Source organism: Dendroctonus ponderosae, unplaced genomic scaffold, assembly GCF_020466585.1.
Source record: "Dendroctonus ponderosae isolate FM_Combo_2020 unplaced genomic scaffold, Dpon_F_20191213v2 Dpon_F_20191213_1, whole genome shotgun sequence".
Taxonomy (NCBI): Eukaryota; Metazoa; Arthropoda; class Insecta; order Coleoptera; family Curculionidae; genus Dendroctonus; species Dendroctonus ponderosae.
The window spans coordinates 53,168,480-53,196,319 of NW_026017110.1; the positions used below are offsets into that span (position 1 = coordinate 53,168,480).

Genomic DNA, 27,840 nt, shown 5'->3' on the forward strand with positions numbered 1-27,840 from the left:
TAGCTCATAATTCAATGTTATTTGGGTCAAATCAGCTTGTCGCCGTTTATAAAAAAAAATTACAAGAAAATCGTAAACAGTAAAATTCCAAACGCATTTTACACAAACTTGCCGTAACACTGTAATTTCTGATTGTATTGAAACAAAAATTCGCTATTAAAACAATCACGAGGCTGGAATTATTGAATAACCTACACCCATGACTTAATCCTTATAAGTTCGTAATAATTTCGTACACAAATAAGTACATAACAAGGCAAGATGGTTGTTGATCAGACAATGACTCAATCAGGAAACTAAATGCAACGATTAAGTCAAAGCTGAAATGCACTTGAGCTGTTTTTTCTGTAAGAAGATGGAGGAAGCGGGCGGCCCAAGGTGATGCGGTTAAAAAATTCTCAATAATTTCCCGAGGTTAATTCGATCGAAGTTTTATTTTATAAAGGATATCTACTGCTGTTTGGTATCCGGTAAAAATGCATGTACTATTTATTGTTGCAGTGACATTATTTGCGTGTTCGTAAAATTAACGACATTCAAACCTGAAATAAAAAAATATTTCTAGGGACGAAATAAAAAATATTTGTGAAACGTAAATCTTTATTTGTTGATACCATTTCTTACAGATTTTAATGTATTCGTACAAGTTACAGCTTATATAGTATTATAAAAAATAATGTAAACAAACACGAATTTAAATCACAACGAAGTATAAATCTTCGGATTGATACAATAGAGAATGATTTTTTAACTAACACTAAACAATACTAAAATTCCGGTAATTACAATATTTAGCAGAGAATCTAACTAAACAAAATCAGTATCACACTCGAATTGCCTTATGGGCCCTTTCTTTACACAGTTACAATTGCAACCTTAGTGAGAAATATACAATTAATACAATAAACTACAAGAAACATGTTACGTTAAATACAGAATTTTAAACCGAAAAATTTAATATCGACTTTACATTCTCTGTACACTTAACATTATAGTTAGCAGTTATCTTCCTAGTCTGCACCAACTAGCGCAATCTTTAGATAGAGTTTATGTACACATCAAGACTATACTAGAGAATGATATATGTATAAACAATCTAACAGATCAGTCTTAAATAACATTAAAGGTTTATTTAAGCGAAGCCAAAACCCTCGGAACATTCATGGATAGCTTTCAGCAGATAGGCCCTCAATTTGTCGTATGTCTCGTATACTGGTAGATCTAATTGGTTAAAACTGCAACAAATTATTGAATTAGCCACCATCGAATAACGGAAGGGCAGCCATAAACTTATTTTCTTGGCAAGTACAATATGACTTTCATTGCACAGAAGGAAAAAAATTACCAATGAACATAATTAGAATTTTCAAACAAATCCCTACAAACTAAAAAATTATCGAACATTTCATGAAATTTATTATTATTAAAAAACAAAACCTTACCAAGTATGCGCGGAAGGCAACCGATCTGTGGACCGATCATCACGATGAATCTGGAATTTTTGAACACCGTTCATACCCTCAAGAGCACTAAACCCTTGTAAAGGTACTTTCGATGTTCCTGTGACAAATTGGAGGAATTTCGCTCTGTCAGCTTGATCAAAAGATCTTAGAGCGCGCCAGAACCACTGAATCTGAAATAGTTAAAGAAAAAGTACAGTTATTAGTAGATCAGTAAGATATATGATTTTCTTACCTGTAACGAGTTAGACTGATACTTGTGATATTCCGTATTGGCTTTAAGATCGTCGATATCTACATTTGGTAAACCAGAAATAAGCAATTCCAGCTCTTGCTCATTAAATATTGAAATCAAACGCATTGGAATGATATCATAAAATCCTTCTAAGAAAGCCGTTAATCTGCAAAAAAGCATTGAGCGACAATGAAAAAAATTAACTAGAAAACTTCCAACTTACTGTTGTTTAATAGCTCCAGTCATCTTCATTTGACAGACCAGTCGCACGTATTCCATTTTATTTTCCTCACTGACTGGAATATGTCTGCCATTTGGAATTAGATCCCTTGTTTCGGTGACTCCGAATTCACTAATTTCGGTGCTGAATGTTAAATCTAGGCCCAAGTGATTAATGTTATTCTCCATTAGATACACAAGGCCTCTGTAAAAGCTGTAATCTTCACTCTCCATATCTGTATATTTGACTGGTATTCCCAAAATGTGCTTATAGAATGATCTAGTAAAGTAGCACTCTAGTAATTTATTATCGTATATCGCTTTAGCTAAAACATATTTTTGTTAGTATTAAAAAAAAAATTAAAAGCTGCCTCACTCACCAATCACTCTCCCAACAAACTTGTAGTAACATAGATGGTTAGAATTATAGTGACTGGCAGAATTTATCATGTATGTCACTCTATCTCCTGGCGAGACCGTAAACAGCGCGTACATTGGATTAAATATGTCTCTCGAAATAATAACATACCATTCTCTTAAAAGCCCACCTGCATCTTGACCTTCCTCATCTGAAAAAATTGAAAAAATTTGTAGATTTAATAAAATTATACTCATCGTTTTGTCACCTTCAAATACAATATAGAATCTATTTTTCCATTCTTCTGGTGCTCTTCTAAATAATTCTCTAAAAGAATCTTCAAACACATTACTACGACGAACGTGGACAGCAGTTTCCTCTCTGCGAATTCCATGATCCATTCGCTCCAGTTCAGTACGGAAGTAGCGGCGCTTGATATCAAAGTCCAGAATCCTTGTATGATCAACCAATACAGCAAACGGCCCATCTGCTAAATGAGCCGTACTTTGCCTCAGTATCTGATTGAGTACCGTACGATGTTTCTCAGCGAATGCAAGAAACTTTTGCTGCTCGGGTGTAACCACACGCTGTTCGATTTGCCGATGTTCAAAATCAAAACTAGTTCGAGATGATTCCTCCTGAACGGGCTAAATAATAAAAATGTTTTGTTAAATATATTGGCAAACAGCATGAAAATGTCAGGTTTAGACATAAAACGCATGAAAAGACGAAAATATAACATGAGAAAAAATATATTGAACTGCAGTTCTTTTTCTTCAGAACGGGCACCAGAGTTGTCACTATTGAAAAATTCGGCAAAACAACAACACTTTTGAAATAAAACGAAGAAGGACAGTTAATACTGGAAATAAACAAACCGAAAAAAAGAATATGTGAGAGATTTAAGAAGAGAAAGCGACATTTACTTATTTACAATTAGGCGAATCTTAAAAAAATTCAAGTATGTTGCATACAAATGTAAACCAGTTCAACAGCTTCATGCGGGGGATTCCGAGAGAAGCCTGGAATTTTGTCGATGGTTAATAAATGTATCAAATGCCAAACGACGATTTTTGTGGAGTGATGAGTCAAATTTTTCCAACCAAGGCATGTTTAAAAAGAAAAATGTTCACTATCAGAGCAAGGAAATTGTATTTCTAATGAACACCCGTCACCCACACATACATTTTACCGTTAAGGTATGGTTTGGCATAATAAGCGTGAAAATAGCGGGATTTACCAAGGAACAATAACTGGTTAGCGCGATAGCGAGTTACTAAGGCAATTTTTTTATTTTTTTTGTGGAAGTTAATTAAGCAAAAAAATTCTAAATATTCTTTCGACAAGACGGTGCTCCAGCTCATAACATGAGAGAAATTTTACCGTTAAAACGTCGATATCTATGTTTTCAGGCGCGATCCCCCTGAGATTACTTCATTAGTAAAACGTAAAAGAACTGAACTCTGTAAAAAGCTCACTTTAAAATGTATTAATCAGGAGGGGGTATTTTTGAAGACCTTCTATAAACATCTTCAATTTTAATTATTACATGTTATTTTTGAGTTCATAGTTAGTTTTAAGACATTTTCAATCTATTATCCGCTTAGGTTGTTAGAAGTACAGTATTTAATACTTTAAAAACTTGTGTTTTAGAAAAAAATGGTACTGAAATTTTTTGTGTAGAATTAAATTGGCTACAATTTTGTGTACCAATATACAAGGGGTTTAATTTCAAAATAGGTGATTTTTACCATCAATTCAACCGGCTAAAAAATATACAACTCTGCATTTAAACCCACGCGCTATCTCCGGTGCGCACTTAATTTGGTACATCCTGTATAATAAGAACACAAAAACTCTCGATTATGAAAACAATACGATTATTGCCATAAATAATGCTTCTTCGTTTGCTCAAAAAACAGCCTGTATATCAATAATGTTTCAAAATCTTATTATATAAATAAACTTACCGACGTTATTACCTCGGCAAGATTAAACCAGATCCTTTCACCTAACCGATCAGCACTTGCAGCAGGTGCGGGCACAGATTCTGGTGGATTTTGCGGTTCTCCACCTTCTGCAGTAGCGTTAGGTGTCTCTTTCTCCACTCCCTTGTAAGCGACAGATCCTTGCTGTGGTGAATGAACCAAAAAGAATGCCTCCACAGCCGGTTGTAACACCAATACCGCATGATGATCTGGAGCGTGTTCCAACTCCAAAAGACAAAGACTTAACGTCTCCCATAGGCTCTCTAATCGACAAAGTTGATCGCTAAGAGCCGGAAGTCCACCTTCTAGATTATCTTTGGAAAAAAAAATGTTTTTGGAAATACCGAATTTATAGTATTCAACTTCAGAAAGAGTGAATTTAATAACGGATACTCACTGCGTTTTAAATTGTGCTTGATTGAGTTTCGAATTTGCACAATAACTCTGAGAACTCGCAAAAAGAACAGCTGGCTCGACGATTTTGACGTTAATGGAACCATTGAAGGTAACTGAAGTTCACAAGCGGCCTTAACTTTAGTTGATGCAGTTACTATCACCTGCTCATTAGTGAATCTGTTGTGTAAGACTCCTTTTGATGTTGACGGCCCACTGTCTTTATCTTTATCATCTATTTTCTTCTTCAACAAGGTTTTCAGATCTTGCAGATCGCCGAGCATGCTTTGTATTTGACTTTCTACGATTAATCCGATTTCAATAGCCCCATTCAGTAAAAGCCTAAGGATCAAATAGCTCATTTCTTGCGATGAGCTGGCCAGATTTAGCAACAGATTAGTAATAAATTCTAGACCTTCTTCTGAGCAGTTTTTATAAGTTATTACGTTAACTGCAAGTGTCAAGGCATTTATGGGAGGCTGGCTCGTCAAAATTACACTTGGGTCACCGCTACTTTGTTTCTTTAGTCTGTGTGGTTTAACCAATTCCGGCATTCCAGAAGTGGTGACAGAAAGTAGCTTCAGTAAATTATCTGTCAGTTGCGTATTTCTATTAACCACTGGTGATCCTAACATATTCAATAATCGTCCAAACACAGTGTTATCGAAAGAAATACTCTCGCTTTCAGTAGCAGTTGATCCCATTGACGACTTTGCAATGCTCTTTCCCTTTTTGGCGCCCGCAGAATCCAGCTTAAGCAAAATGTCCCAAAAATCGGGCTGACCAGGGGCATTTAACTTCACCGGTGAAATTGAACTTCGATCTAGTGTATCTTCTCTAAATAGCCTGATGGGAAGAAGGCATGATGGAAAAGCTTTTGCTAATGCTGTAAATAAATCTAGCGTATTGCGGCACACTACAGGCGCTGCTTGGGGATGAATTCCTATAGCCTGGCTTCCACTGAGCCTATCCGCTTTTTTACCAGGGCCCTTGCTTACTAAAAACACATTAGCAGCACAGCCAAGTGCTGCTTCCATTCGAATAGTCAGCCAATGTCCTCCAGTATTTAGATGACGAGTATCTGTTTGAAGTTTGCTGGTAAGCGGACCTGCACGGGGTACCTGAAAGCATCATTCTGCAAATGTATTTGTAAACGACCTTTATACCGGTCAATCGCGGCAGCTTTTCCTACTCAATAAGTATAACATTTGAAGGAAGATAGAACGAGATGTACCACTTTTCTGTTCTAAAAGTGCGTCCACATCAAGAGCTGGTGCTCGTTGTTTTTTATATGCTACGACTATATGCGGCACAAAGAAGCTCACAAATATTTTCGTCAGATACAACACACACTATTCATGGTGCTTTCGATTTTTTAGCATACTTCAAAGAAATTTGCGACAAACGCTGTGACACGGATGTGCACTAGTGGTTTTAATTTTATGTGCGGGTATTGATATTGGAAGTTAATTTGTGTGTGGTGCATTCATCATTTCTTCTCCACTTTAAAAAAAGAAGTGTGCGGCGTATTTAATCATGAACTATCTACAACGGATTAATAATGAGAATCTTCCCTTAACTATTAAAACATTATTATTACTTCGAAATGACAAACTTGCGTCAAACTTTCTATGGTCTTCTAATTTTGCAGCGTTGCAGCAACGGTTTGCTTTTCCGACCTCGCCGTATTAACAGACATGGTTTCAGCGAAAATGGATCGTAACCATTTTATTTATGTCAAAACAAAAGTGAAGAACGCAAATTTGCGCCGTAAATAATTTCGTCGAATTCAAAATTCATCATTCGACACACAAATTTACTGATGTGGACGCACCTTAACAATAGACAAATTTACTTGTGGCATTTTATGTCGTCATATAACAGAGCTAATTAATTAAACCCAATATTTTCTCAAAAAAAAAACTGCAAAATATTACTTTGAAATAAAATGAATTTGAAGTCTTACCTTTCTTGAAGGCCTAGTAGATGTTTCGTCTGGTTTCGCATGTACACTCTTATCAATAACCGCAAGTAAAGCGTTGATTATCCACTCTCTCGTAGGAGCGTGATAGCACAAATTCCGTATAACTCTATGTAGTCGTAATTTATTGAGATGAGGTTCATCGGTAAATAGCAGAACTAGCAAACAAGAGATTCCCTCGTGATCTAACAATTGTCGACCTCTTATTCTCATCTAAATATGAACAAATTCCTTGAATATGTACTGTTAGAGGTGGTAAATAAGCATGTCTTACTTGACTATTGGTGCTTCGTACCGACGTGCTAGATATAAACTCTCTGCTCCATTGACTCCAGCCTCCTCTTTGAAAAGTGATTGGTCTGTGACTTTGACGGCCTCCCCTGCTATGCCTAATAATAGTTGGCAGGTTACTTTGCAGGAATCGTTCTTGAGCAATTTGCCTATTTCTAGCATACCAATCACGCCGTAAGTTTTGAGCTTCAGCTGCCAGCTCAGGAGGTAATGCTGACATCTGCGAGTCCTCCATATCAGAGAGAATCTATAAGCAAAGAAATTATAATTATCACCAATAAACTTGTAAGTATATGTTAATTACCATGGTGCGAAGTGATGGCGGTAACGTTTGGAAAAATGACTGTGCATCGAACGGTTCATTGGGAGGAGCTCTAGCGGCAGCTTGTCTTTGTTGCTCTAATCTTTGTTGTGTTAATACTTCTTCTTGAAGAGCCGGCGGTAAAGCTGCTAAAAACTCAGGGCTCACTTCTTGAGGAACTTCATTCGAATTTGAAGCTTCCGCACTAGCAGCGGCGGTACTCGTAGTTTCTGCTGATCTATTTGCAAGACGCTGTTGCAGGCATAGGATCCTATGCTGTTCAAGCACTTCTCGTCTGATCTCCGGAGGAAGAGCTTCTAAGAATGATGGATCCACTCCTTCGGGGATATCATCTTCTTCAGTGGCAGTACTGGGACCTGCATTTGTAGGTCCTGCAACTGGCTCAGGTTCGGAAACGCCTTCGGTTGATTCTCTATTTTCCACTAATCGAATAGATTTTGTTTATTATTGAACTTATGAAACTGTAAACTATCAAATTAGTGTACCTTGCGAGGTATTTGTAGAACTAGAGGCGTCATTTGCAATTCGTGCATCTTCGGATTGGCTTTGTTGTTCAGAAGAACTACCACTTGAAGCACCTTCGACTGGTGCTCCATCTCGATCCCTATTTGAAGCATAATCTTCGATATGCTGATTAATTGCTTCCTCAAAAATAGCTTGCAAAGAACCAGGACTTCGGCGAAATCTCGAAGTATCATCTGATTCTTGATCGTCACCCTCTCTTGGAAATCCAACACGTCTAGATGTGTTAAATTCACCAATTCTTGGGTTCGGAAAGAATGCCGATAATGACATTTCACTTGGAAAATAGTCACTTTCACTAAATCATGAAAACCAAACAATTAGACTAAGAATGAATCTTAAATTGGTAAAATTTACCTATTTTCCGAATCAGCTCTACTATTGCTGTCGTCGGCTCTTTCAATGGCATCTGCTGAAGTGGTCTGAGTTTGTGCTGTAGCGATATTTTGACTTGATTCACTAAGATTGGATTGACTTTCTGCACTTGGTTCACTTCTGAAGTTAATTCTTAAAGGAGTAATCACCATCTCACTTTGACTATTTCCTCCAGGATTAATTGAATTGGAATCATTCGGTGAATCTGAAGTAATTTATACTCAATATTTAGAAGAACTATGACAAAAATACCAGTCATAAATTATAATAAGGCACATATGATAAGTGCTTGTGCCGTTTGAGTTTCGCTGAAAGTGCTTAAGTGTTTTTTAAGGTAAAAAAAAAAACTAAAAATTTGGAGGGACTCAAACGACAGAAGCACCCATATGATAACTAACTACTAAAATCAAAATTGCGTATCTTCTGGATTATTGAGATGGCGTGGGCGGGCATCTATTAATAAAAAGGTACAACTGTTGGAGATCACAATTCCTTTCTAAAATTAAATACTTCATGCGACTCGAAAACTTCACATTTTAGTGAAGATTTTCTTTATTCCAACAAAAATACAACTTTCCATAAATTTTAAAATATTGTGTACATTTCTCGGGATCCTCATATACCAACTCCGATCAATATAGGAATTCACTTCCATCATTTATTCAGAAGGTAGCTTAGTATAGCCACACGAAAAGCTCAAAAAACTTTCTCAAATAAAATGATTGAAAAGAGCGAAAAGGCATGAAAAGAAAACAAAAGCACAAAAACAACTACACAGATATTTCGCATTAATAAATCTCCCATTAAGCAGGGAGAGCAAAGAACATTGATCAATAGTTTGCTACCATAAAAGTCGTCAAATGGCATAGCTCCTGGATTGAGGAATTTGTAAGTCACTGAAAAACATTTTGCAAAATCCAGTCGACCTCAAAAATGGCAAATAACTGTTACTTTGGATTCTCATTAGAAAAATCAATATGATCAAATAACACCTGCAGCATGCGCTTCTGGATATACAATCGACCACGTGCAACTATCAACTTTGACGCAAGACGAAAGAGTAGTGACGATTTTGAAGTTTCTTTTGCGGCATGCACCACCTATGAATGCGATTCCACCGGACAGAAGATTTCAGCTATTTAGCAGATAAAATGGTTGCTCTTTCTGAATCATCCTCATACAGCCACAAATCAAATGACATCAAGTCTAAACATTGATCCAAATTTTAAAATCCTCACCAGCCACTTATTTACCTGTACTGAAAATACTTTGAGTTGAAGTACTCGCAAGGTATGAAGCTACAGCGTTAATATCGATATTGATATCGTCAAACGAATCTAATATCAACCAAAACAAAACAACGTTAAAAATGCCTACTTAAGCTTAGCATCCGCAGTTTACCTTACAATGAACAAAAGCCTCTAAAGTTGCTATTAGGTGTGCAAAGACTTGCAAGTAAAAATATTAATCGAATATCGATATCAGTTTCATCGTCTGAAACTGGTTGAACTATAAGTACTGGATAACACACACACAGAAATATATAATATAAGGCTAGTAGCTTACCTTCCCGGCTATGTTCCACCAAAACATCAGTAACGTCTACACGAACATCTGGCTGCGAGTCAGCACCTCCTTCACCATCGTCTTAAAAGTTATTTCCGCATTAACAGCGTAATTTACAAAGTAGCTTGTACGTACTATACATACTATACAAAGTCTATTGGCATTTTTAATTGCAAAATCAACGATTTTATTAGTATAACTTTAAAATAATTAGGCTTATAGTACTGAATCATTAGAGCAATGTGCTTTTGCAACACAATATTTTACAAATACAACAGTTAATAAAGGTTATTTCGTATTGGGAAAAAGTTTAAGTTAAACATAAAACACTGTTTTATGTTTTTAAACTCAAACAAATTTGCACTTAATATGGAATGGAAAATCTTTTAACTCAAATCTAAAATAACAATTTTAATAAAATGTAATGTTTAGGAAGGAACTCAATTTGAAAAAAATGGAAAATCTATTTATCGTCACCCTATAAAATGTGTATTATAAATTATGAAATATTCTTGAAAATGTATTTCGGCAGATATGTAAATACGGAATCAAACAATAAAACGGCATTGAAACTATAGGAGTCACCAAAACTTGAAGAAAGATATAAATAGTACGGATGTTATTACCTCTATTGGACGAATCGCCTGAACTGGAATCACTGGGATAGTTTATAACTAGCGTCGTTCTTTGCGATGGCACACCGATGACTACAATTGAATCTCTGTCTGGCGGAACATTTTCTTGCCCGCTGGTTAACGTTGTTTCCTGATTAGTTTCTCCGCTATCCATTCTCTCTGAAATAATGTTTTCAAATATTTTATTACATTGATTACATGTAAGATTTATTTTTATTTACCTCTGCTGTTTTGATCATTTTCACCGTCGTGTGTATAATTAAACAACATAAGCTGATGGTCATCGGGATCAAGGGGATCTGATCTGTCTGGTAACAAATGCCATTTAGCGTCTTTCGCATCATTTAAAGGTTTAAGTATATCGGTTTTTCCTTTTCGCTTTTTGGCTCTTTCTTCTTCCTCTTTAGCTTTCTTCACTTTCATATCCTCATTCCTATGTTTTAGCAAATTTGGCATCAAAAGATTGCAGATCCATGAAGTGCAATCGAAGACTGATTCTAAATCAAGAAGCTTTGATTCCATATTCCACCAGTGCACCACTGGTGGTACGTGACTAAGTGTTGCAGCTAATCCGGGCCCAAAAAGATAACCAGACTGATCAACAAAATCAATTTGTTCTTCATTTGATGGTAGAATTCCAAAATTATCCATAATAACCACCCTGGCTTGTTCCCGAGCAATATCTGCAGGTGCCGCAAGTATATTATTTGCAGTCATCATGTTTGCCATCGCATGCGGATCATGAGTACCTAATAACCTGATAAACAAAACTTAGCTTTGCCTACTTTACATGTGGAAGCAACATACCTTTGCAGGATTACAGGCGGGTTCGGATTTCTCGGATTTAGTAAATATTGATAGCGTCGAGGTCTATGTTGAGTGGTACGTTGTGTCCTAGATACGGTGTTTGTGTTAGTCTCACCCCCATTTCTTGATAATAAAAGCGGGTGAATGATGGCTGAAAGAGCAAAATTATTTAAAAATAACTTAAAAACATAGACAATTAAAATAACTCACCGTGGTCACCGGAATTGTCATCCAACATTGGAACTGCATAACCATTTTCATTCCATCTAATCATTCTAGGTAAAGCGGCCTCATTTTCGCCGTCATAATGAATCATGAGTACATCTTCCTCTCTATCATTGGTTGCTACTCTGAACAAACCGGAAGATTCTTCTAGTAGCTCGGAATCTGCAAGAGAAACGTTCTGTACCTCGTCACTGTTCGATATAAGTACCGAAGTTTGTTCAAAATGTCTAATATGGGATCATATCAAATGAGCAGTCAGTCAACATAAACAAATAATACTTTTTGTTTAAATCGATCAACGATGTTTCTTTTCTGTATAGCACAATATCAATTTATCTAGAGAAAGTTTCGAGTCATGGAATGTAAATATCCAATAAAATGTAGAAGTGTAACGTCACGATGAGAGTAAACAAAAAAAAATGATGAAAATGGAACAAAAGTGAAAAAACTAGTTAATTTCGTGTATAACAATATAGGAAATGAACAAACCTCTCAATCGTCCTAGCAGCAGTGAGGCAAAAAACAATGAGCTGATGTTTAAATATGAAAAACTTCACTCACCTCTTCCTCTTCGGTCTCCTTCATTATTGTCGTCGTCATCGTAATTATTATCATCGTTATCATCATTGTCGTCCATATCAACGTCAACTCCATCATCATCATCATTATTTCCATCTTCATCATTATCATCTGATGGATTAGAATCAGATTCACCAGAATCAGTACTCATTAGTTCTTCCTACAAGACTCAAAAAAATTTAATATAAAAATGAAACCTTCTCGGATTTGGTCATTATATTACGAAAAAATACACAATTTAAAAACGCTTGACCAATACCGTAGGATCTCTCTCTGGGTCGTAGCCCAAAGGTCCCACGTCATCGATTTCCATTGTTGAACTGCGTACTCTTTCAGTTGCACCATCTAAAATTTGTTCCATGATTTCTTCTAATCTATCACGTTCGCCTTCAGCCTCGTTTCGTTCAGTGTTGGTTTCGGACTGAGCATCTTCAACATTCTCCGAGTCCTCCTCTTCCAACCTATTAGATTGTTCTGTTTGAGTACTTGATCCAGTTGATGTATCTCCTGGTGCTGTCGTGCTAGGCTAAAATGACATAAATAATATTCATTATATCAACTTCTAATTTTATATAAGCCAAAAAATATAATTACACCTAATTTGGAAAATACCTTTCTTCCTTTGGCGACGGTTGTGTTGGGACCAGGCTGATTAATTGTTCTGGAGAGTGACTCTAAAGGTTTTAGTGCAGCGTTGGCAGTAAAAGAAGTATACGGTGATGATAGATCAAGATAATGTGTTATTTTCGCTAAATCGTTAAATAGTCCTCGTCGAATCAAAATCTGAAAAATCAGTTTAGCGCCATTAAAAACGAGGAATGAAAATAAAATCACAATACTTTACCTTGATGATATTGTTGAGGGAACTCACATTATTCGGATTTCTAGGGGGCATAGGACAATTATCAATCATAGTAGAAATAATTCCACAAATATGCTGAATTTGACTGTGCTTCTCTGAAGATTCTGGTAAAGCCACAGCCCTACTTAAAGCGGCTTTTACTTCACTGACAAGGAGCAGTTGAGCGTCTGGAGAATGGTTAGCTGACGCTAACGCAGCAATTAGCATTCGACACATTGTAGCGCAGTCAGAATCAGAAATGTTTTCTGTTTCTGGAAGGATTTTATCGAAAATAAAAGCTAATGCTGAGGTATCTTCTTTAATCATTTCGACGCAGTTTGCTTTATAGTTGTATTCCGTTACCAATTTGGCGATTGGTCCATATGAAACAACAGCGTCAGCCAAAATTTTCAAAATAACTGACTTGGGAAGCATCGGTTTGACAACAGTCTTATCGTCTTTTTTATCAGTTGTTGGTGCTGTAGCCTTGGCTCCTTCCTTTTTACCGTCAGTGTTGGCCGTTGAAGTAGCAGGCAGATTGAAAGCTGAGAGGCTTTCGGCTCCAGCCGTAGCGTCTACGTAACATTTCTTAAGTTCTTTCCGATCTATATCGGTATCTTCTTTTGTTTTGTCTACAAGCGGTTTTAAAAGAGCATCCAATAGATCGTATACCACTTGAATTGAAATTGGATCTTCTAAAGGCGGAGCTTTAGTTCGGGTTGGGGGTTCTGCTTTCAGCGGGAAAGCAGCGTCTAGACTGTCTCCAGGTTTAGAGACAGAAACGTCGACTCTCAAAACATTATTTGCCACTTGGAAAAATGCATTTGGATCTCGAGTTACCGCAGCCCCCAGTTGTCTGGATAGATATAGCAAGTCTCTATAAGGAGGGGGAATGGCGCACAAAGCTCTTCCTCTAATTACCTTCTCCAGAGCGTAAGCTAAAGTATTCGGCTCTTCCAATGCATGCCGGATTAAAATAGTAGCAATCACTCCAAATCCTCCAAAATCTGGAATGTGCCTAAGCTGTAACAGGCACTTAATACCTCCGGCAGCGACAAATACTTTTGCCATTTCAAAATCTCTGGTAAATCTTACGCAAACTTGTAAAATTGAATGCAACAAATCACGTCCCAATGGCATATGCAACAAGCTGACGCAACACTTCAACACTGTTTTTATTTGAGCTTTAGATAAAGGAGGTACCGGAATACATCGCGCTCTCTCCTTACTAGTGAGTTCTACAAATAGAGGATCTTCAGGAGGTTCTTTACTAATATTAGTACAGCTTGGATGTGTTAATGATAACAATGTCATTGCAATTGGTCTGTTATTTCCAGTTTCATCATTCATTTGCAGCATATTCGGGAAAGTAATTGTGTACCGCTTTCTTAAACATGTAACTCTCACACTCTGTTCTCCTGCCCAATATGCTTCATTAATAATTTTATTATTTTCTGCTGAATAGTGCGTCCATCTACCAGTGACCAGATCATACCATCGCCAGACTCTATTTGTGCTAATATGCATTTTGCATTTTCGATCTGTACGATTAGCTACTTTGGAATATGCATCAATGAGTAGTAAACAAGATGCCAACCATTTCGGCTCGGGGAATTCTTTCGAATCGTTCAGCAATACGTCTCTCCTTAGATATTCGGCTTGTTGAATTAATTGGATTACTAGATCTACCAAAGGAGTTCCATATATGGCCATAAACGGCAGCCTCATTTCATAATATGAAGCTACTTCGTAAAATAAGATAAAAAGGTGAGTGTAATTAGCCAAACGCTTTGAAGCCTCCGTGTCCACGATGATGTTGTACGAAGGTTTATTTGCTGGCGCCTGAAGAGTGATGTTAGCAATAATGTTGGCATTTTCAAGAATGTTTGTTACTATTGTTTCGAGCAGGCCATCTCTATATACTTTTCCATTGCGTTTCATAATTGTCACTAACAATTCACAAGTTTTATGAACCAACTCCGGCATTTTGTTAAGAAGCTCAAGGCACATATTCAGTGCAGTTTCGGCAAAATCATCCAATAAGGTCTTCAATTCTTCAACAATTGCATGGTGATTATCCAGACTGCTATTGCTATCAAGAGATATAGCCACAGCTTGCATCACTTGATCATCTTCTGCTGTTTCGACATCCATATTAGAAGTAGTTGCTCGGGACTGTAACGGAATTGTTAGCAGATAATCTGTAGCCTGTTCCAAAGTAGTCGAATGCAACAGTGCCTCTATCACATGGTCTCGAGTAAATCCCATATCAATCAATTGTCGTAGATTGTCATCATTGTCCCGAAATGTAACTGGCCCATTGCTGGACGACGCCGCTTGGTCGTTCCTCAAATTTTCCTGTTTCAATTTTTCTTTAATTACTTTCTCGCCCCAGTAAATGTGCTTGAGAATAGTTAATATAGTTTCAGTAATACGACTGCCATATGAAGTAATGGGTGTATTAGCCCACAATCTGTCGATGCTGTAAAAGGCAAGCCGATGGATCTGTATCAAATATTTCAAAGGATCAAAATTATATGCTGCATCTGATCTATTTGAAATTAGATGAGGACTTTCCAAAATTGCTTTAGGGTTGACCATCTTTTCCAGTAAAGTTAGCCAAGCATCAAAAAATCCTAAAGTACCGTCTGGTAAAGAATTTACATCTCTGGGGATCTTTCCATCGCCTTGCAATGCCCATCGAAATGTCTTGAAAAACGTAGCTTGACCTCCCATACTAATAAACTTCTTCAGCATCAAATAATAGGGGTAACGTCGCTCATCAAATAACATAGGACTTGTAAAACCTACACTACAAATTAGAAATGTGAGACGACATTTCGGTGTTGGACAAGGCGGGAGAGTATCACAGTCTAATCCTTTTGCAAGAAGCGCATTTAAAGCAAGTGCCACCTAAAATGAACAGAGCAAACCGTTATAACAAACCGTCATAGTTTGCTTAACTTAAATCAAGCGTCCTTTAATCAGACAAACTGACGTAATAGTCCGGGAGGCAGGAGTCTATTTTGAATAGTGTTTTGATGCCGCTAGATTTTATCCATACCGATAAATAAGCTTCGACTGACGACATTGAAGGTGGCTGGCTGGCGCACCCACAGGCGTGGGTGCTATAGCACCACATGGAGCAGTAAAGTAAAAAGTGTTTTGAATCATTTTAGGCTACTTGACTTGAAGTTTATCGCAACAAAGGTTTCGGAGAAATTGCAAAAAACGCTGCTCCAAGAAAACTGAAAATATCTGGAAAACCAAAATCAATTGACTCATTCCAAGCACCCCACTGAATGATAAAATGGCATAAAAAACTGGGGATCCACTTTTTCTCTAAATTGAACAATAAGGTGAGCGAATGGAAGTTTTTTGATTTCAAGTCGAATTTTGGACAAAACTTTCCAAAATTTAACAGTTTTCTGTTTTTTCACAAACCCACACATTTTGGCATGTATTTTCACGAGAAAAGAAAATATTTTTAAAGGAAAATTATTTTTGAAATAAAAATGTTGGACCAAAAAATTCGTCAGGTTCAGGTTCAACTTTCGGATTTCGATCGATTTTAATGTTTTTTCTCCCAAACTCACTGCTGCTGTGACTAACAGCGCAGATCAAATTTTCGGAAAAAGATTTTGCTGTTCTCGCAATATTTTTACTAACTTTTATCGGATATATTTAGTAGAGATAATTTTACAATAAAAATTGATTAGTTTTTGTGAAACTTCGCATTCTGCTTTTATCAAGAAGTCAGTACTTAAATCCTCGGGCAATCGTTTAGGCTGGATATTTCGAATGCATTGCCTTATTAAAATGAGTACCACTCGGTTCCAAATATCATCTTCCACAATATCGAAATCAGTTCTAACTAGCCTGATCAGTTCTAAATACCTTTGTAGTGGAGACTTCATATAATATATACCTTCGGTGGATTATTGACGGGCAGTTTGAAATTTATAAACGTTATAGTACTCATAAATAGAAATGTTAAAATATTCGTCAGCCGATTGCTCGTTGGGGAAAAAGTCGTCAGTCGGACCATTGAAAATTCCGCGCGTCATAGAGATATATGAGCGCAATCATACATTCTTGCTTGGGCTGACGGTCGTTTCCCCAATATAAATGCAGCTGATTGTCATTTTCATATTACATATTCAAATGTTATTAAAATCATCAAATAAAATCAAAAAAAATATTTAAAAAAAATGATGTGATTTCCTTTATTTTCCTTACGTCACGATCACACGCCCAGCTGACCATTTTTGTATGTATTATCTGTCGTCTTTAATTCATGAAAAAAAATCAGGTTGTCTAAAACGGTTTTGGAAAAAACTTTTCTCGACATGTTCCTCAGCATCCCACACTCGCTTCGCTTCCACCGCTATTGGACCAGCTGACGGCACTTTTCATCATTAGTTATATAGCATCTACTTTTATTGTTAATAGCAGCCGACATGAAATGACTAGGTCAAAAGGACCCCTGCCTCCCGGAGCTCATTTTATATGCAATATTTTTCGTAATATTAGATTTTGTCTAGTACAAACACAGATTAGTAGTCTACTAATCTCTGGTACAAGTCGTATTAAAATGTCTAACATATACAAGGTACATGTATAAAATACGTGCGGACGGGGCATTATTTTAGCCACGTATTCGATGTTCGGAAATAACCCTAGCTTGCTTTATAAACGATCGCCCAAAGATGCTTCGTTACGGATTGACAGGCTGCTGAAATGTAATTTAAAAAATGGAAAATGACAATTTTTGTCAAATCGCACATCGATATTTTAACGATTACGGAAGACGCATGTTTTACAATAAAAAAACATATATTTTGATTTTTTTTTCTACGACAAGTGGGTAATATTCTAAAGTAAGATATGTGGTAGGTGGGCCAAAATGAACACATTTAAATGGGAACCACCGTTTGTATTAGAGTAGATAAAAACTGATCCAGTGTCTTGCTAAAATTATTAATTTTTCATTTACTGGCCCACGCCTTCTTGTAGGCTCCGTGTCTAAAGAAGATAACAATATTTAAATATTTTGAAAAGTAGGTTCTTTTACTATCAATAAAAATACAGAATTACAAGTGTTCAAAAACTAAACCTTCGCGCTCCATACACCTATCGGCTTTTTTATGAGATGAGCCAAGTTTTTATCTATTCCAATACAAACGATGGTTCCCATTTAAATATGTCCAATTTGGCCCATCTACCGCAAATCTTACTTTAAAATCATAACGGCTTGTCGTAGCAAGAAAATCCAATTTGAAAAGTATTTGTAATAATTAAAAAATACAGTGGCGTGCCATTTTTAAATCAAAAACGATCACACTGTAAATCCGTAACGAGCCATCTTTGGGCCATCGTTTATAAAGCAAACTAGGGTTATTTGCGGACGTAGAATACGTGGTTAAGATAATACCTCCTCCTCATGAAACACCTTGTATCTACAATTTCATACAGAATTCGTGGTAGTAACATCACATTTTGTCGAGTAATAAAATTTTGAAAATTGCATATCACTGAGTAATAAATTCACGGCAAAAGTCAATCATAATTCAATATCACTTACCTTTCTCGCATGGACGGATGGTGTAGGATGCGCAGCTGCATTGTTTTGACCCCGGCGTTGTCTAACTGGAGATCCAACACATAATTTAACGAGGAGTCCAAATAACTCTGCTAATGTCCGGCCCAACCTGGAAGATGCCCCCAAAAGCGGTTTTATGTACTTTAGGTTTCTGACGTCCGGCTTGGAGGATTCACTTCCATCAACTTCCATTGGTGCATTTCCTGCACCTAATGGATCTACCGAAGAAGGATGAGTACATGTGTCTGATGCAACGCCTTGTGTTGTCTCGCACTAGAGAATTGCAATAATTGAACCAAATTAGCATTTCCTTTTAACCAAGTAATTAATTTTTTTTAATCATTCTTTCAAATTTTAAAGTTATTATAATAAGGATACAAATTCTTCAATCAATGAAATGAAACAAAAAATACTGAAAGTCGCTTTTTACATTCACGAAATCTTCCTATTAGTGATTTTTGCACTAAACAAGTGCAAGCTAAAAGACGTTTAGGGCGATTGTTAAGGTTTTTTTTATCGGAGTCTCATTTTATTTATACAGAGCGGCTAACAGTTGTTGGCATGTTAGTCGTACACAGAAAACGCGAGTTTGAATTGATCTGAAAATTTGGTACTTGGTGGATACTTTTATATTTTAAAATAAATTCAGGAATACAGCACTGTCGCTTATACCAACAAGGATCAAAAACTTTGCTACGCCAAAAAGTTTTTCTCTACTACTCTTCTACAACCATCTCAAACGGTTTTCGAGTAATTAATTATTTTCTAATTTTTTCGTTCAAGACTTAGTTCAATTAGAATTTAATGTTTAAAACTGCGATATCTGTATTACATAGTAAAACTTGAAATTTTGGGTGAAGCACACAAGCTACTGTGTATTATTTTTATATGGAGAAATCTTTGCATTATACAGGGTCGCGTAAAACGAGTAGATCTATCGCTAGATTCCAAAATCGAAAAAAGTCATTTGTTTTTAAACAGAACACGGTATGTATTAGCAAATAAACTAAAATATTGTCAAAATCCCTTTCAAATAATATATCATGTACCAAATAGTAAGGTTCAAAAGATAAAACCGAACTCCTGTAAAAATAAAGTCGTTATTTTGAGCATTTATCAAAAACATTTATTTAATTATCTTTTGTTATTTGTGTCATGTCATTAAAAAAATTCCAATAAATCTACAATCGAGTCGGCAGCATTATAACTTTCACCAACCTAATAACTTTAAAGATGAACATAAATACATAACATCGCTTTAAATTAGGTAGTTTTCTAAAGGTCTTTCTCATTTTATGATGGCTTGAGGTTCTCCAATGCCCAAAACACAACAAAAACATTCGATTCGACTTATCACACAAATTTCATGCATAATTGTAATGTAATGTTGGTAGTCAAATTTCGTCACTGACGACGTGCGACCAAAGTTATAGCGTATGTAGTATAAATATTTAATCGTCCATTCAACAATAGTATAGAAAATCATCTTTCTCTTTTCCAGTGAAATCCAGCTATGTGAACTTATTTCTCATCGTGAAGGTTTACGATATCCCCAACCCCATACCCCCTATGATATAAATTTGATTTGACTCTGAAAAGTCTATTTGACACAATCATACTTACTCTATCGAAAAACTGATTAAGCTTTTCTATGCTCTCTCTCGTGAAATCGCATTCGGAAGGAATCAAATCATCACTACAGTAAGCTAATAGAAGGGTGCTCTCCCAAACCAAAGCGGTATACAGTTCGGCAAGTCCTATAACATAAACATAACAAATTGCTTATAAATAAAAACAAAACAATTTCCAACGGTACCTTTCAAAACTTTCGCTCCTTCTTTTTTCCCCCAGTGTTGCAGCGACAAGCTTCGAATTTCTTGCTGACCTGTGCGGCAAACATGTACAAACATTAGCACGTAACCATGTGCGGCGCACATCGCATGTAATAAGGGCGTTGCCTGAGCTGAACTAAAGGCGGTAGTGGGATCAGGTGCGCTTGCCAGCTCCATTAAAAGTCTAGAACTGCCCAATGTGGTCTTACTCTCTTCTGTTGGTGCGCACAGAGGTTTTAAACGATCCAAAACTTCGCTGAGTTGTTGCAAGCCCTCTTGGAAAAGAAATGGTTCGTGTGCTAAGTTTAATATACTCTTGCACACTGTGGCGACAGCTTGCGCTGGATTTGTGACCGGACAGTCAGCAGGCAAATTGGACAATCCTAGTAGTCGAAGAAGAGGCTTCAACCCGCCTTTCTGTACAAATTCTCGACAATGATCGTCTGTCGAGTTGTTACTCAATATGGCATCAATAAACTTCATAGCATTCAGCACGTAATCTATTAAAGCAATGGGTTGTCTTTCAGTGCCAACAGGAGCTTGAGAAGTACTAGCTCCACTTTCAGTTTGAGTTTGTGCATTAGCATTTTGAGAACTAGTTGATGTTTCATCCTCTTCTTCCTCTTCCTCATCTGATGAACCTTCAGTAGGTGCAGTTCTGCCTAGTCTAATTGCAACTGGTTCCGTACGAGTGTGTGGTCTCCAGCAAACATATTTCGGATCAGTCCCTTCATAAACTAATTCTTCTAATAGGCTAATGATCGCTAAGGTTGCGTCCTGCCGTAGACTAGGCTGATGCCTCATTAACTCGTCCATAGCATTTCCCAAATTAGTAGCTGTGTCTGTAGCTGCTTCTGAACTTCGCCTCCTGCGCATAGCTGGCAAGTAAGCAGGCGAAAGAAGAATGTAGAAAAGTTTTTCAAACGGTTTGTGTTTGGCAAATGATTCCAAACCACGGGCATTCAAACAGAGAGCGCTAAATACGTTAGGAAGTGATCCCAATACCTCTCTCGTTGCTGGTACCTGAACAAACAATGTCAATAATAGATAAGTTCTGACAAAAAAAGAATATTTTGATATTTTGCCTCAAATTAAGGGTCTTTGAAATTTGGTCCTTTCAAAGGACCAATTTCCATTTTTTCAATTTATTTTGGAGCAAAATACTCAAATAAATTTTTTTTGTCAATGACAATAAATTTGTCATTTTTGTCATGTTATTATGGTCAATTATTTTAATTGCTGGAAAATATCAGCACTGCTTTTTTAGGCAACAAGTTTGACATTTTAAAATTACCTCTTTCACAAGTAAAGCATGAAGAACAACATTTGTCAGTCCATTGTCTTGAAGAGCTGATAATAACGCAGGTTCCTGATACACATAAACAGTTACGACGTCAGTTGCCAATAGAAATAACGATGGGCCATAATATTCTGCGTTTGCAATTATGTTTTTCAATGCTGAAGGAAGTGGGCCTTCCATTAAATGCCTAATGCTTTCTGCAAATGCCGAATCCTGAAAACAACCGTTAAAGTCAGTCAATAACTAGTCGAGATCGCCAACAATGATCATCCGGTTTTAAGAAGTCAATTTGACACTCACTTGGAACGCTTTCTTTAAAAAATTCAACAGAGATTTTAATAATGCTGCTCTTTGGGGTAAGCAAGTTTTCCCTGTATTTTCAGCAACAGATTCTAATTCGACCGTTGTTGTAGGTTCTTCTGATGTTCCTTGTGTGTTTATATCCTCAAAATTCTGCTCCACAAGATTCGCTTTGACAACATACATCTGTTCTTTCTTGCAGAAGTTAACTTCGACTTCCAGTCTGTTAATAAAACTATTTAAGCCTCCATGGGCTTGAAATGCTTGCATGTCTATATTAGTAATGAGGTCTATAACTCTGACGGCTCGGGTAACAAACTGTAAAAAAATTCGCCGTAAACTATAGCATAGCGGAAACAAAAGCGTTTTACTACCGTAATATGGTCAAGTTCATAACCTTGCCAGTTGATAACTTGTAAAAGTGATTCCATCATTCCACAGGACACCAAAGCTTCGCCGCCCACGTCATAGCTTGCCAGATGATATAAAAATGAGAACAATGCAGTCGTTAAGCTCACTGGGAACTTATTCGATTCTGTGCTGATAATTTGATCCAGTGTAGGAGGGTCTCTTGATGCGATGTCCATTCCAAAAGATGCTCCTGTATTTGGTGCCAAAGTTGGAGAAATGTTCGGCATTTCGACATCGCTAGTAGTCTCGTTTGAACCCGGTTCATCTTGGAGTTTCATATTTTTGAAAGCCGCCTGACCAAAATCCTGCTGGCTAGTTAATGAAGCTATACAATTTCTGACCAAAGTAGGCAAGAATCCGTGATATTGACTAGCACCAGTTACGTCAATAATGCTGTTCAATCTAGCACCTGGTCTTCTGTTGTGAGGAAACTGGGGATTTCTGTCGAGATGAATAATAGCTGTTAGAGTTCTTAAAGCTGCACATCTGATGTCCGTTAATTGGGGATCTTGTAATTCCACAACTTCCACTAATTCTTCTAATATTCCATTATAAAGTAAGTTCGATGGAGACTCTTGTAAGGTACTTGAATAAACCAAAACAGAAAGAGCCTGAAGTCTGGCTTGAACGCATTTAAGTCTTTTCTCATAGTTAGCAAAATGAGTGGCCAATCTCACATGTGTGTAGAGCCACATCTCTTTTTCGGGAGGCACGTAATACATACTTATCAAGGACTTCATTATTTCCGCTGGAGTTTTGTTAAGTTTGTCTATATGCTCTATGTGAATAATGTGTAAATTTGGTTTAGTCCCCCCTTTGGTTGTACTTTCAGCTGAGTCTCGTTTGGTTGGTGATTTCGGTGAATCTTCTTTATGAAATTCGACATGTAGAGTAGTAGCAGAACTAGGAATTTCTTTCTTTGGATCACAGCAGCCAGCTAGGCCAAAACCATTTTCTTTACCTCCCCAATGCTAAAACGTACTTATTAAATATACTCCAAATTTCGATTTTTAAGAATGTATACCTCTGCTAAATATAGCAATCGAGATAAAAGACATTCTTTCTCTTCAGTCTTAAGACGGCTAATAAAATTACTGCGTTTGGAAAACATATACAATAGATTTAAGACTTCTAGCACAACATTCATCTCGTTAGACATTAGCAATACCAGTAAGTGCTCCATTGAGTTGTACAGATGTCGTGAAAATGAATGCTCTATCAACAAACTGGTGAATCTCAGTATGCATATTAGCAACAATTTGTCCTAAAAAACAATCAAAAAATACTTATGAAAATGCGGTTCTAAATTCATATTTACCTCGGTACTCAATAAATAGGTAACACTTTTGACCATTGGTTATACATTTAGATTCTATTAAATTACTTTTGGATTTGTTATTGTAAAAGTTCTTAGTTATTAATTTAAAGTGTTACGTTAATATTCTCAAATAGATAAGATGCTAGTTAATTAGTAAATATTTGTTTGTCAATGTGTGGACAATTTGTATCCGTGTTTGGAATTATCTGAAGATTTGTCAAAAAACTGATCAAAGCATAACTTAATGTTAAAATGTTATATAGACATTGTTGGATTCAGACTGAAAACAGCGACTGGATTTCGAAAATAATACCGCGATTTGAAAACGAAACGTCGAGTCGTTAGTTGCTTGGGGAGAAATGTAGTGGGTTTTGCACCAGCTTGGATAACAACGCGGAAATTTAACTGTATTGAGATTCGAAAATTTCGTTTTTATTAATATGTAAATGTTTTCTTTTTATCAACCAGTTTCAATTTACGATATTTCGATGCTGGGCCTTCACACTGCATACAGTGTATCACAGATTTATAGCATCCAAAAACTCGTTTTCCATAATATATATGAGAAAATTTAGATTATTTTGTAATACACATTCACAACGTTTACGCTTTAATATACAATGAACTGAAGTTAAATAATTGAAATATCTTTGCGTGTGACAATTGGATGTAAAGGATGCCGTTTTAGGATCACTAGGAAAAGAAACTAAAGTAACTGCTGAAAAAATATACTTTTTATGTCAAAAATTTATTGCGGCTGTTCCATATGGAATCCTTTCAGTCCAATTTTCAGCTGTCTAAGCAACAATAAAATAGAGGAACTGTTTGACGACACGTAAAGGCTCAAATCTCAAAACCTGTGTGGCCGTTAACAGGTTAATTAAAATCGATACTATATTTCGTAATATGCCCATCCAGCGCCATCCTATCGCGTCCATATCTCGTTCGAATCAATTTCTTTCGTAGCTCGGAAGAACTTTTTATTGATTATAAACGTTCCTCGCTGACCGCAATGTTAACTCGAGTCCCACTTTAGGAATAATCAAAACCATCATCAAACAATTGTTTGATTATAATGGAATTTGCACGATCTCTTCTGAAAGATCACCCCATGAAAGAATTTTCTTATTAACAATATCGTTGGGCTAAAAATAATTCATCCAAATACATAAGACTGCACAGATTGAATCAGCAGCGCGCGAGCGTCGCCCGGCAGATCTTTTTGCGGCATGCCTCGCATATTTTTATTTCATCAATTCGTTTCTGCTCCGAAGCCGAAATCGGCTATTTTTAGCTTTTTACTCTTACTATATTATTTAAATTTTATTTTAAATCGTCACACTCGGTCTAAGATCCACGCATTTCCATCAGCCAGGAATCGCGAACAGCGAAAGAACTAAGCTACATAAATCTTCAGGTATAGAGAAGTTTAAATCAAACACTATAGTAGCAAAATCATGTACCTATGTACGACAAAAAATGAGTGTAATAATTTTTTTTCGAAATCAAGATTTTACGCAACGTGGATTGTGATATGACTAAGCAGCATTCTATAGGGTGTCCCAGTTTTTATGATAAAGACTTCAGGTACGCTTAGAAAAAAAAACGGTGGTCATCTAAACATAAGTCCACTGCCTGTATGTTTTTCTTTTGGTATACAGGCTGTTCAAAATTGTTAAAATTAGTTTGTGTTTTTTTATATTCGAACTGTTAAAGCAGTTTTAACTAAACTACTGGACGCAGCGTTTATTGATTTTAAGAATACAAGACGAAATCATCAAAACATTGAATTTGTGCAACTTAAAATTTGTTTCTGTTACTTCTGTTTTCTAACCATACATGAAGTCCCGATAATAAAAACTGGGACACCCTGCATATCTAGCAAAAAGAAACCCAAATTAGCAAGGGTTGGAAAAGTCGAAAATATTTGGAGAAACCAATTTTAGAGAGAACAATGAATCCAATAAAACGGTGGAAAGACCGAAAGAATATTTATCTTCCACTTTGCCAGATTGTTACTTGTTGGACCAATTCTATTTTTCGAAATCCGTCTTAACTGACAAGAAATTATTTGATGGGTACAAGGAATCTCACATTTTTAGTATTTAGTTCTAAATGTAAATATGCAAAACGTCCAATAAATTGCCATCGTGTACGTATTTCTACAGTTCATTTTTTTTCGTGACCTTAAATGATTATTGAATTGATTATGATTTGTTTGTTCTGCTTTTTTGAATTAAATTACTGTTTATTTTTACTTCATTCAATTGACAGTTATATTTTTCCGGTCTTGCGTGAAATTAGCGTTTATACAAGCCCACAAATTATTCACTTTCTTAGTAAATAGTACCGTTTCTTAGTAAATAGTATCGTTTACTTTATTGACTTTGACTACAGCGATTGCTATAGCGATTATATAATTGTAGTTGCAAGCAGAAGCAGACCGTTAACGTATCAGTCTGCTGAAGCTTTAGTGAATGTGTTAAAAACTTATTTAAGAATTTGGAATAAAATATTTGGTCCATGACTAGGACACAATAAACACAGCTCGTACACATCCAAATACCTAAGGAGCCGTGCCTAAATTACGTAAGATAAAATCGGACAATTTTTCAACCCCCTACCCCTCCATGTAAGGATCCGTAAGATTTTACAGTTTTTAAACGTTTTTTTATTTCGATAATTAAGATTTACTTAAATACGATATATTTATTTAATATATTATGATCTTTGATGATCAAAATTATTTTAACCAATTTCTATCCAAGGGTTGGTTAACCAATCTGGAAGTGATTCTATCAGAGACCATAATAAAGAGCTTTCCTCGGTTGTATTATGAACTCTGTCCTCAATAATAATATTGGCGAATTTGTTTATATTTCCAGTACTTGAAGAATGAACGATCTATAAAAAACTGACGTTAGGTATGCATATTAATCAGATCGCAAGAAACTGAATTATTTCAGTTTCTTAATGATTTAAGAGGACAGAACACTTTCGATCGCTGACCAACAAACACGGCGAATCAGCACAAAGACGACTACAAAAATTTCCAAAGAAATATAATAATCTTAGACTGGTAGATTTATTACTTTTAACCCCTTTAAATGGGAACAAATTTTTTTTCTATGTAAACATGTAAAAGGTCCTTAGTACAAAATTGTCTCCGGAACTCTCTTCAATTGATTCTTTGTTAATTAATTCCTAATGGTTTTAAAGTAAATCTTGTTTGATTAGAAAAAATTATATTTGTCAACGGCGAGTAATAATGCGATATATACTAAGAATAATAACAATAGAAAAGAGGGCAATGAACAAATTAAATACTTAGGAGTTGAATTGGGTTCAGAATTGAAAATACAAGGGTATGGAGAAAATTTTTGTTGAGTTTTATGACCAGAATGAAGACTAAATCTATATATGTACACAACGCGACTATTGAACCACGCATTAAACACAGCACGTCTTGAATTTTGCAGCACGCCACCGTAGAATATGCCAAAGCTATTAATGAATTCTAACTGATACGAAACAAAGCAATGTCTATAACAAATATATCGCACTGCAGAAACTTTTGATCCGTAAAACAACATATTTAATAATATGAAATTTTAATTTAATTTAACAGTAGGTATCCATCGATACAATGTTCGCAACCAATGGGATATAACTGTTAAGAAAAAAACTAATCTTGTCAACACATCAAACTATAATCTCAACAATATGGCAATGGAACTCAATAATAACGTTCTTCTTTTCTTTGATTAATAATCCGATATTTTACTTCTAGTTGTGTTCATTTTTCTGATACTGCTCCGATATGTTTTTATATATGGTGTTACTAAAGTACGTACGCGAACTTCGGGAAATTCTTTGAATGCTTGTAAGTGGGAAAAGTGTATCTACATATAGGTCCGGAAATTATTCTTTTTTCAATATACTGAAATAAAAAAGAACGGGCTTTCGGAAATAATCTTTGTCTCTATTGTTGAAATTTGGCAGTGGTATTTACAACAGTGGGAACCTATGCTAAAAAATATAATATAAAAAAGTCGCGACTCGAGTTAGAAACTGGCCAACTAATGAAAAAAAACTAGCATCAGACATCTTTTACAATTTTCTTTCTTAGTCGGAGGGGGAACATGCAATACAAATTTCTGGTTTTTTTAGTTTTTCTCGTATCTCGCATAGCTTTGGAGAAAATAAAAATCACTGTTCAATATACAACTTTTCAACGATACGTAGATACACAGCAAAAATATGCAATATTTCAAATTTGG

The 27,840-nt window shown here is 36.1% G+C and overlaps 1 protein-coding gene across 5 annotated transcripts in view; it reads right to left on the reverse strand.

Moving 5' to 3' along the window:
* Positions 1–586: 586 nt before the first annotated feature.
* Positions 587–27,840, reverse strand: part of LOC109533796 (E3 ubiquitin-protein ligase HUWE1) — a 28,645-nt gene continuing 1,391 nt past the window's right edge. For 3 of the 5 annotated variants that reach the window (XM_019899207.2, XM_048661153.1, XM_019899208.2), the window contains exons 3-31: positions 23,267–23,506; positions 22,206–23,213; positions 21,832–22,149; positions 21,526–21,744; positions 20,216–21,254; positions 20,023–20,156; positions 18,382–18,672; positions 12,801–15,710; positions 12,569–12,739; positions 12,216–12,482; positions 11,939–12,116; positions 11,363–11,539; positions 11,153–11,303; positions 10,567–11,102; positions 10,337–10,504; positions 9,711–9,791; positions 8,127–8,349; positions 7,733–8,067; positions 7,230–7,669; positions 6,909–7,172; positions 6,620–6,847; positions 4,658–5,774; positions 4,243–4,574; positions 2,541–2,919; positions 2,295–2,483; positions 1,919–2,240; positions 1,696–1,861; positions 1,443–1,633; positions 587–1,235 (exon numbers count right to left, since the gene is read on the reverse strand). In XM_019899207.2, coding sequence (XP_019754766.1) covers positions 1,133–1,235; positions 1,443–1,633; positions 1,696–1,861; positions 1,919–2,240; positions 2,295–2,483; positions 2,541–2,919; positions 4,243–4,574; positions 4,658–5,774; positions 6,620–6,847; positions 6,909–7,172; positions 7,230–7,669; positions 7,733–8,067; positions 8,127–8,349; positions 9,711–9,791; positions 10,337–10,504; positions 10,567–11,102; positions 11,153–11,303; positions 11,363–11,539; positions 11,939–12,116; positions 12,216–12,482; positions 12,569–12,739; positions 12,801–15,710; positions 18,382–18,672; positions 20,023–20,156; positions 20,216–21,254; positions 21,526–21,744; positions 21,832–22,149; positions 22,206–23,213; positions 23,267–23,506 — 12,177 coding nt within the window. In that variant the 3' untranslated portion in view covers positions 587–1,132. The remainder of the gene's footprint in view (positions 1,236–1,442; positions 1,634–1,695; positions 1,862–1,918; positions 2,241–2,294; positions 2,484–2,540; positions 2,920–4,242; positions 4,575–4,657; positions 5,775–6,619; positions 6,848–6,908; positions 7,173–7,229; positions 7,670–7,732; positions 8,068–8,126; positions 8,350–9,710; positions 9,792–10,336; positions 10,505–10,566; positions 11,103–11,152; positions 11,304–11,362; positions 11,540–11,938; positions 12,117–12,215; positions 12,483–12,568; positions 12,740–12,800; positions 15,711–18,381; positions 18,673–20,022; positions 20,157–20,215; positions 21,255–21,525; positions 21,745–21,831; positions 22,150–22,205; positions 23,214–23,266; positions 23,507–27,840) is intronic. The other 2 variants (XM_048661155.1, XM_048661154.1) reach the window with 2 other exon arrangements.